This window comes from Lathyrus oleraceus, chromosome 1 (assembly GCF_024323335.1).
Source record: "Lathyrus oleraceus cultivar Zhongwan6 chromosome 1, CAAS_Psat_ZW6_1.0, whole genome shotgun sequence".
Lineage (NCBI taxonomy): Eukaryota > Viridiplantae > Streptophyta > Magnoliopsida > Fabales > Fabaceae > Lathyrus > Lathyrus oleraceus.
This window is the reverse complement of record NC_066579.1, coordinates 13,534,515-13,545,809: the sequence shown is the minus strand read 5'-3', so window position 1 is coordinate 13,545,809 and position 11,295 is coordinate 13,534,515. Positions and strand designations below refer to the sequence as shown.

The 11,295-nt window shown below is 32.0% G+C and overlaps 1 protein-coding gene, 1 long non-coding RNA gene and 1 pseudogene across 2 annotated transcripts; all 3 read left to right on the top strand.

Moving 5' to 3' along the window:
* The first annotated feature begins 3,877 nt into the window (after positions 1-3,877).
* Positions 3,878-6,418, top strand: LOC127087374 (uncharacterized; annotated as a pseudogene).
* Positions 6,419-7,850: 1,432 nt separating this feature from the next.
* LOC127087363 (uncharacterized) lies at positions 7,851-9,405 on the top strand. Its single transcript, XM_051028249.1, has 3 exons — positions 7,851-8,068; positions 8,405-8,474; positions 8,617-9,405. The coding sequence occupies exons 1-3, from the start codon at positions 8,019-8,021 to the stop codon at positions 9,403-9,405; spliced, it is 909 nt and encodes a 302-aa protein (XP_050884206.1). The 5' UTR covers positions 7,851-8,018.
* A 1,247-nt stretch (positions 9,406-10,652) lies between these two features.
* LOC127128753 (uncharacterized) lies at positions 10,653-11,039 on the top strand. The gene is made up of 3 exons (XR_007806034.1): positions 10,653-10,720; positions 10,820-10,871; positions 10,981-11,039. It is a non-coding gene; the product is annotated as an uncharacterized LOC127128753 (long non-coding RNA).
* The last annotated feature ends 256 nt before the right edge of the window (positions 11,040-11,295 follow it).

The following is an 11,295-nucleotide window of genomic DNA, read 5'->3' as shown; positions in this document are numbered from 1 at the left end:
CAACTGGAAATGGTTGGTACTACCTGGCATGCTGTAAATGTCCAAGAGTAGCAAAGGGAGCGTCTCCGCCATATACATGTTCTGATGGACATTCAACTGAGACTGAAATTTATAGGTATTTCATTTTAGTATATCAAATTCATATGATGGTTGATGCAAATATGAAATGATAGGTTGTAACATTATAGGTACAAAATCGAGGTTGAAGCAGTTGATAATGGATTTTCAACCATTTTTGTCTTTTGGGATCGTGAGTGTAATGAATTGTTGGAAATATCTACATCTCAGCTCCACCAAACAATGCCGCAGGTTTGTTAAAATTGTTCTAGTATTTTCATTTTTCAATTCATTACATATCCAATACATATTTATATGATTTTGATTTAAACTAGGATGATATTAGCGACCCACTTGAATTTCCATTGGTCCTTGATAATTTAATTGGTCATGAATTTGCATTCAAAGTTAAATGGAAACCACGGTGGAAAAATGCAAGTGTCATGGCGGTCGTACGAGACAAAGAAACTATTCATGAATTACTAGCACAATGGGAAATTTGTAAGGTATATCACAATTTCCTGTATGTTGGTTTTATTGTAGATCGGCCTATTTCAAATATAATCCAATATTTTTATTTTACATCAACCTACTACCAAGGAAGTTAAACTTTTTGATGATCAACTTAACCAAGTATATAAATATCTTGGTACAAAGTGTTTGTTGTTTCAGTATTTGTTATCACGTATTTTGTAAAAGACATAACATTTCTATGTTTTTAGATAAGGGAAAGTGTTGATGAAGCAATGTTGGCTGAGGAATGGAATATCATAAATGTAACAATAACGTCATACTGTTAATATGCACTTATTTATATATCCGCAATCACGTCTATATTAATGTGTTATTTTTTAGGATTTTGAAATCACGTCTAAATTGATTCACAACTTTTGCCTTCTGATCCATCTGCAGTCATGGTTGAATTCACATCTTTAACAATATTTTCTTATGATATATATATATATATATATATATATATATATATATATATATATATATATATATATATATATATATATAATTACGCTGTTAATATATTAAGTTGATTCTTTAATGTTTATCTTTAAGTATGTTCAGAACTATACAACCCCTGAAAAACGAAAGGCAAAAACATCACCACCAGTAACTCCAATCAATGAAATAATTATGTCACCAAAAGCACCACCAGTTACTCCAATCAATTCTGGGAAAAGGCTTGCAGGCCATGCTTCAAGCTATTCTGCCACTTTGAAAGAATTGTCTGAAGGAGAACAATCTACAACTAGGCTACGCCACAAGCATGTGAAGATAGAGAAGAAATAACTAATGTTCTGATGTTCCTAAGATTTCTAATGTCTATGTTTGTTGTTTCATATTTTATGTCAATTGTCTTTTGTAATATACATTATGGTTGTATTATGTATGGAGATCTGGTCCCTATACTATTGCCCTAATGAAGTCGACTTTGATATTCATATCTGAGGTGATCATATTTATTAAATATTTTTCAATAGACTCTTATAAATATCCACACCCAAATATGTTAATAAAGGCCTTAAGAAATCTAAATACATGTTGCATGTTTACTTCATGTGGTACTCATAATTTCACATATATGGTAATCTTCAAACCATTATGGTTACCAACATATATGACTCATTATATAGGTTGATAAAAATGAACCTCATCATATTCGTGCCCCATCACTTGATCCTACCAACTTGTGAAATCTTGATATATAGAAATCCTACTATTAAACCAATATATTTTGTAATTAATGTCTCACAATACTTGTATATTCATGAAGTTTAAAATAAATATATAGTTAGGGAAATGAATATGTCCTTACAATACTTGATATATAGAAATCCTACTATTAAACCAATATACTTTGTAATTAATGTCCTTATTATACTTGTATATAAAAATTTATGTTTTCAAAGCATTTTCACACTGCAGGAAGTTTAAAATAAATATATAGTTACAAAGTAACTAAAGATATTGTCATACACTGCATTATGCTTTTGGTAAATTAAATTTACATCTACATGTTAAAGGAGACTTATACAACTACAGACTTGCTAGGGGAGTTGTGAGTTTCAATAAATGATTGCATCAAAAGTTGTAACTACCTGCCCAATAGCAGGTGTAATTGTGCACGCAACTTAAGTGTCATTACTCTACTTATTACTACTAATATTTTTCCCCTATCTACACGGTACCATTATAAATTATGCATGTAGGTTTAGCTAGATGAAACATGTGACTCTATAAATTTAATATCTAACTTCTTCGGTATTGTGTAGGAGAAAAATTCATTTGACGGTCTCTGAAGGATTTCAATGTCTACGGGGAAGAAAGTTTCGTCTAATGAGATGTTAAGAGGGGGAGGGGAGGATTCTTCGTTTGCATCTTTATAATCATTTAGTTTAACTACTTATCTATTTATATATGTGTTATATATGGTATTTTCAGTTTGATATCTCAAATTGAAAATGAACCGGCATGGAGAAGAAGTAGGTTGGATGAGATATATATCCAGTTTGAAGAGCTTCGTAATAGTTGCAGTGTCAAAGACACGAAATTGGATTACCAATTGAAGAGCTTCATAATATTCTCCATGCATACTAACGTGAAATTGTTGCAACAAAGAAAACATGAGGCTACAACAATTTTGTCATCACGAAGACTATTTCATCATTTTTTGGTTGATGGATACACAATGATGGAAAAAAAGTTGTTCTTCCTTCTTCATTTGTTGGCAACAAACGATATATGGATCAACTTTATTTTGATGGAATGTCTATTTAAAGTACAATTGGGTTCCTTGATTTGTTTTTGACATTCACATGTAATCCCAATTGGCACTAAATCATAAGAGAGTATCCAAAATACAATTTTAAACCTCACGGTCGTCCTGATATTATTTCGAGAGTGTTCAAAATCAAATTTGATGAATTGATGATTGATATCACACACAAACATATAATAGGTCGTGTGTTAGCATGTGAGTAATGTTCTAACTGGATTCAACTTTCGAAATGATTTTGTTTGCAGTATTAGTATACGAACATGAGCAATATGAACACAACTGTAGCACACACCAATATTCAATATTGCAACACTGCTATCACTATCATGTGAAACGCATACAGAAATCCTAACATTATTATGTTGTGTTTTAATTTTTCTATTGCATGTTCACTTTATAATATACACATTCTTTACATTTTTAGTCAAATTTTATTGTTATTGCAGTACTGCTTCAGTTTGACAACATGCTTTACAAATGTTGTAGTAGCACAATGCATTTGCCATTACAATACTTTCAAATTTCTATCATTCATTTTGCTTTATGGCTTATGCACATTTACAGTTTTTTGATGTTTATATATTCCACCTTCTCTAATCATATTCATACATTTCATAACAGTTATATATACAATGAGTTTCAAAATAGAGGCCTCCCACATGCGCATATTCTCATTTTCCCTCACCCTCAAAGTAAGTATTTGAACCCTATTGATATTGAAAAAATCATTTCATGTGAAATTCCTACCCTTGAGTTACATCTAAGATTATATAAATTAGTGAAGCAACATATGATGCATGTCCATGTGGGTTGGCTAGATTATCATCACAATGCATGAAAAGTAGAAAATGTTCAAAATTCTATCCAAAAAAATTCAATGAAACAATAATTGTTGAGTCTGATGGTTTCCCTCAATATAAAAGACGTTCAAACACCCACACAATTGTCAAACACGAAATTTCTCTTGATAACAGACATGTTGTGTCGTACAACAAAAGGTTATTGTTGAAGTATCAAGGACACGTAAATATGGAATGGTGCAATCAATGTTCATCCATTAAGTACTTATTCAAATATATTCATAAGGGCTTTGATAGAATTATTGTTTCTATTGTTCAATCAAAGGGAGGAATTTCTACTTCTGGTGGGGCTATAGATGAAATTCAACAATATCTTGATTGCCGTTACGTATCACCAAGTGAGGCATGTTGGAGGATTTTCTCTTTCAAGATTCATGCACAAAAACCTGTCGTGGAACATATGTTTTACCATCTCATTGGAAAGAAGACTATTTTTTTACTGAGCATGCCACAATGGAAGATGTCCTTGAAAAAGCAAGTGTAACCGAGTCGATGTTTACTGTATGGATGATTGCAAAGTTTGAAGACGCGAGAACCCTCACATATGGTCAGTTTGTATCAAAGTTTGTTTATGAAAAAAGAACTAGAAGTTGGAAACCAAGGAAAAAAGGTTTTACTATTGGCAGGTTAATATGAGTGCCACCTACAACAGGGGGATTATTCTTTTTAAGAATGATGCTAACAGTTGTTAAAGGACCAATAACTTACGAGGACATTCATAAAGTCGGTGGTACATAATACTTTACCTTCAGAGATATGTGATTCGCAATGGGGTTCCTTGAGGATGACAAAGAATTTATTTTGGCTATAAAGGAAGCAAGTGTATGGGGGTCAGGAACTTTTTTGAGAAAATTATTTGTCATTATGTCGCTGTCCATTACAGTTAACAGACCATTTCATGTTTGGAAAAACCCTTAGACATGGTTGTCGGATGGTATTTTACATGAACAACGTATTTTATCTTGCAATTCAGGTATAACTATTTTAACTACATTGAATCATTGAAGGATTAATAACATCGATGTATGAGGAGATACATTACAAATTACATGTTCTAATGCAAACCTATGTTCTTACTATAGGACTTATATTAAATGATGAAGAACTTCAAAATTTGACATTACTTGAAGTTGAAAAGATATTGCAAACAAATCGACATACTTTGAAAGATTTTCGTCTCATTCCATATCCTAATGGCTACGTTTTGGAACAACTTGGTAATCGGTTGATTTACGACGAAAAAAATTACGATGTATCTCAACTGAAAATGGAATTTGCAAATATGTTTTCATCACTTACAGATTCTTAAATTTCATTCTCATTTCTGAATGTTATGTATATATTACTTCCATTCATGTTTTTTTCCTATTCTTTTACATTCTCTATTATATATCTTCTATATTTTGCATCACTAACAACCAGTTTTAATATTTCAAATATATTGATAGTGGTACTGTTTCTAGGCAAAACTACAATTATGCACATGTTTTGAATATTCCTGGCTATTACTATTTTAAAGTTCCACTACTACATCAATGGCATTGAAACCATGTATTTATTTTAAATGGTACATCATACATCATACTTGCATTCAATTAACCTTTATAATTAATTCTATTAAAATATTTGTAGGTGAACAAAACATTATTTTTAATAAAATCACCAACTCTGTCACAAGACAACAATGTGGTATTTTCTTTCTGCATGGGCATGGAGGAATGGGAAAAACTTTTAGTGGCGAACTCTTGCAAGTTATTTGAGATCAAAACATGAAATTGTCATAACCATTGCATCAAGTGGAATTGCATCATTGTTGCTTCCTGGAGGGAGAACAACCCTTTTGAAGTTCAAAATTCCCATACCAACTTTAGAGAATTCTGTTTGCAACATAGAACTTAAGGATGATCTTACAGAATTGATGCGACAAACTTAGTTAATAATTTGGGATGAGGCACCCATGGCACACAAACATTGTTTTGAGGCTCTTAATAGGACACTTAGAGACATTATGGGTAATAATCCTAATTCCAACTCCATCTTCGGTGGTAAAGTCATAGTTTTTGGAGGTGATTTTAGACAAATTCTTCATGTTGTACCAAGAGGAACCCGTTCTGATATTGTACACAGTTCATTGAATGCATCTTACATTTGGAATGATTGTGAGGCACTTACACTTACAAGAAATATGAGACTTCAAAGTGGTCCAAACCTAACCGAAAATCATGAAATAGAACAATTTTCAAAATGGTTGCTCAATATTGGAGAGGCTAAACTTTCAGAACCTAATGATGGATATGCCGAGTTTGATATTCCTTCTGAAATCTTAATATCAAGTTTTGATGATCCAATTACAACGATTGTCGAAAGTATGTATCTGAGTTTTATGGATAACTATCGCTCGTATGATTATCTGAAAAGTCGAGCTATTCTAGCAGTAACAATTGAAACTGTTGATAAATTCAATGAACATGTTCTTGATCTAATGTCAGGTACATCATCTCATATACCACACGTTCTTTAAATTGTATTCCTTTTCTTAATGATTTTTTTATTATTCCGTTTAGGTGAGGCAAGAGACTACTACAACTCTAACTCAATTGATAGATCAGAAATACATGACATGGACGTTATAGAAATACTAAGTCCTGAATTTCTCAGCACACCAAGAACTTTGGGGTTACCTGGTCATCACATTAAATTGAAGATATGAACTCCTATTATGCTAATGAGGAATCTTGATCAATCCGAAGGTTTGTGTAACGGAACAAGTTTAATTGTGACTAAGATGGCGAACCATGTCCTTGAAGCTATAATAATGGATGGTAAAGATCACGGAAACATCATTTACATACCACATATGGATATGTCACCATCACAATCTCCATGACCATTTAAATTGAATCGTAGACAATTCCCAATCATTGTCTCATATGCAATGACCTTAAACAAATCACAAGGACAATCCCTTGATTGGGTGGGTTTATACTTGCCTCGAGATGTTTTTTGTCACGGCCAAATCTATTTCGCGATTTCAATGGTCACTTCTAAGAAAGGAGTCAAGATTTTGGTTCATGATGAACAAAATAATTTCAAACTATCGACGACAAATGTTGTTTATAAAGAGGTGTTCCATAATATATAACAAGTTCATATCTTTTTCACACTTTGCAATGAATTACTATGACAGTTTTAATTTATATTTCCTATTCCTTTCAGTGTTACTATTATCATTTTCCTATATCTACTAACCATTTCAATTATTATTGTTGACCAAACCATGAAGCTGGCTCATCTATCATTTTTGAATTGATTTCAACAATTATGAGATGTAGATTACCACTCTTAAGGATTATAATTTAACTTGTCAGTTTTTTGTTTATCATTTATGGGTGCAACTCGATTGAACAATACAATGACAAAGCATACATCTCCCCCATTTGATAGTTATGTTAATGAATTTATGGTACTATTAAATCTGACTTTTATTGAGCAGAATTTTTTGTTAGATGTATGTACACTAGTACAAAAAGAATAATATAATTTGTAAATTTACACCCGTTTTACATAAAACGGGTGTAAAAAGCAAATGCGGTGGCAGTTTTGTAAATAAAGTCTTATTTTGAATTTTAGTACGTAACAATAGACACCCTATTTTTAAATAACGGGTGTAAATTCAAATATTATTTATTATCAACTCTATATTACACCTGATATTCAAAAAAAGGGTGTAAATTTAAAAATAAAAATAAAATATTCGTGCCTTAAACAATAACTTTTATTATTCTTATTTGTTTAATCTTAAATTTTCTTAAAAAAATAATAAATTTTAATATTAATATATAACAATAGACACCCTATTTAAAAATAGGGTGTATAATTATAACAATATAAATGACTAAATTTATATTAAACCCGTTATATTAAAATAGAGTGTAAATTTTGGAATATTAATATAACAATAGACACCCTATATTTAAAAATAGGGTGTATAATTATAACAATATAAATGACTAAATTTATATTAAACCCGTTATATTAAAATAGGGTGTAAATTTAGGAATCCCTAAGTACAACTTTTGGATTTCCGTGAAGCTATTATCACGCAGCACATGTTTTTAATAACGTGACGCCATTTTCGCTCTCTCTCTCTCTCTATGCATGTGCTCTCTCTCTTTCTCTCTCTTCAACTTTCTCACTCTTCTTCTTACTAGCTGCTGCTTACAAAATACAGTTGCAGAAAATCAAGTAAAACGAGATCTTCGTATTTTCAACCCTATTTCTTCTCTTCTGATTCAAATCAAATCTACGAAATGAAAACTAACAAAACTTCAAATCCTGTTATTACTTTCGATCACAAGAGGTATAATCACTTCATTCTCTACTAGATCCGTTCAATTCTAGTTCTAATTCTACATCGGTTTTTTAGGGTTGATGATTTAGTTTATTTCTGCTATTGAATCTATGTGATATTCAACTTTCCATTTTTGGTTTAGTGTTTGGATAATCAAATTATTGAGAATGAGTCAATGCTGAGTGAATGAGTCCGTGTGTGTTTTAGTGTTTTTAGTTTTTGTTTTGATGGATTTAATTGATTTAGTTATGGATTTTCCTGTGTTAATCTAGTCTGCATTTGGTAATTGTTTGTTGAGGTTTAACTTTGATTTTTGGAAATTGATTTGTATTTTGGTGTGAACAGGGATGCCTATGGGTTTACGGTGAGACCTCAGCACCTGCAAAGATACCGTGAATATGCGAATATATACAAGGTCTTGTAGTGCTTTTGGTTTATTTTTCTTTTGTTTTAGAGGAAAGAATAGGAGAATAATGGGAAGGAAATTTCAAGCAATGTTGGTTTTTTTCAATCTGGCGGTTGTTTTGATCTTAAAACTTACTCAATTTTGGTTTCAGGAGGAAGAGGAGGAAAGGTCAGAGAAGTGGAAGTCATTTTTAGATAGGCAGGCAGAGACGGAGTCTTCTGAATTGGCCTCAGCTGTGGGAGAAGATGAGAAAGTTTCTGGGGACGAGGTTGTCGGGGAAGAAGTTGATGCGAGTTTAGAGAAGGGTGTTGATGGACATCAAACAAGCGGGCACGTCCCTGGCAGTGAAGATAGTACAATTGAAAATGGAAGTCAAAAGGAGGAGTTACCAGCATCTGAAGTGACTAAGATTCATAGAGTCCAGTTATGGTCAACCATAAGGTCATCTCTTCATATTATTGAGGATATGATGAGTGCCCGTGTAAAGAAGAAAACTGCATCAGTAAAAGATGAAAGAAACAAGAATGGTGTTTCAAAAGACGAGAAGATCGCTGAAACTGAGAAATCACTATCTCATTCTGATGATGCTAAATCACCAAAAGGAGCATTTGAGGAAGACTCTGAGGACGAGTTCTATGATGTTGAAAGGTCCGATCCTAGTCCAGATTCTCCTCGTGTTGATGGCTTGAGTACCTCTGCAAATGGGATTACTGCATATGCTCGACACAATCCCTCTGTTGGTTACTGCCAGGTCATTCATTCTGAATATAATTTCATATTTTCAAAAAGAAGTTTTCCTAGTATTTTTCAATATGGTTCTGATGTATTTTGCTTGAAAGGTCTTTCTGTCAAACAATTTAATAAGGTGTCTAGATTAAAAAATGTACATATAAGTGAGCCGATCACTCATAAAATTTGTTCACTCATTACTTTGTTTTAGTATTTTTTTCTTTAAAAAATTGGGGGCCAAAATTTTGTTATCTTCACATTATAGGCCAAGGAATCCAAAAACCATTGATAAAAAGAGTTTTAAAAGCCTTCTAGACTTGAATTTTCTATTTGTGAAGTAAACATTAACCATTTATCATTTCACGGGCACAAAATAAATTTTCGATCTTTGTTGAGGTAGTTTAGACTTTGAACTTACCATGTTTCCCAAGTTGATATTATAATTAGTTGAAGATGATCTGTACCACTGTGGCATTATACATAAATTGTTTATAGTTTATAAAATCTATATCAACCTTCTCATATGAGAGACCGCTGAGCTTGAAATGTGTACAAAGCATGATAGGAATGATTCATATATTTAAGATACAGTCCTACTCCTGCATCTTCTTAAAATGTTCTCTTATTGCTACATTGTCTTAAGATGCTGTCTTACTCCTGCATGTCTGACTGAAGGTGCAAAGGGCCATGGTTAAGGCCTCACGACACCTTTCATATCTTTGATTCATGAATATTAATGATCTGTACCACAACATGGATAATGAAATAGTTTAAGCCAGAATTTATTGTATACCTTATCACATGGACTGTAATATATGTTCGCGACTTCTATAATCCGCTGACTTAACATGTTGGGATAATTCAAATTGCAGGCAATGAATTTTTTTGCTGGCTTATTGCTGCTTTTGATGCCTGAAGAAAATGCCTTTTGGTAGGTCTTGATAAAGCTTCCTTAGATTTCTAGAGTATATACTCAGTATTTGCACTTCAATTTAGCTTCATAATATTAAATGTTCCTGTATTTGTTGAGCTTTGCTGTCATGAAGGAATGTGATAGAAACCTGGTATTTATAGGGAGTAAATTAAAGAAAAGAAAATAGAAATGATAGAACAATTCTCTGCAGAATTTGTCTTAAACAGAAGTTTATATTATTAATATAGAATTAACACACTAGTACATTAGGGATAATTTAGAGAGACAATGATCGAATAAATATATAGCAATTCCTATCCAGGAAATTCGAAGGCTTGGTCTCTCCCTCCCAAAATCATTCAAAAACTATCCCATAATCTATTTTTTTTTTCCTTTCTCTATTTATTCTTTAACAGAAACACACATAACCCATAACTGCCCATAATAAGAAGCTATCAGAATGGCACCAAACTTACGCATCATCTTTTCAATATTGCAAATTTGAACTAATTTTGCGTTTTATCTCTAACTATAATTTTTTGTCATGACCTTAATGGGCATTTTAGATGATTATTTTGATGGCTATTTTTCAGAGGATATGATAGAGTCTCAGGTATTTTATTCTTATAAAGATATTTGAGTAAATTCAGTAATGCTCAAATAACTACTGTTTGAATTTTTGACATATTCAAATACATATTCATTTTATCAGGTGGATCAACTTGTTTTTGAAGAGTTGGTGCGGGAGAGGTTTCCCAAATTGGGTGTGTATAACGTTCTAAGTCATTTTCATGTCTTTGAACTCACCAAGTGAAGTTTGTTTCTAGAGTACCATCCTTAATTGTTAATTTCTTGCGTGTGCTTCCTTTGCAGCCAATCATCTGGATTATCTAGGAGTGCAGGTTGCATGGGTTACTGGACCATGGTATCTTGATTATTTATATTATTATAAATGAGATAAAGAAAAAGAAAATTCCGATTTTATAATTGCAAGTGATATATTTGTAAGTTATCATTATAAACATGTAGTATATTTATTACTGAATTGCACTTATGGTGATAAAATTATAGTTGTACATGCTCTGAACCAACTAAAATTGTATGTGTTTCTATGTCGAGTGAAGAAAGTTAGTGTTGGTACAAATTTTGTGAAAAAGGAAAAAAGTTTGTGATGTTGTTGTTTTTGGT

Coding starts and splice junctions, on each gene's coding strand:
- LOC127087363 (XM_051028249.1), top strand. CDS start 8,019: ATGAAAACTAACAAAACTTCAAATCCTGTTATTACTTTCGATCACAAG. Junction 8,069..8,404: donor ATTACTTTCGATCACAAGAG/GTATAATCACTT, acceptor TGGTGTGAACAG/GGATGCCTATGGGTTTACGG. Junction 8,475..8,616: donor AATATGCGAATATATACAAG/GTCTTGTAGTGC, acceptor TTTTGGTTTCAG/GAGGAAGAGGAGGAAAGGTC.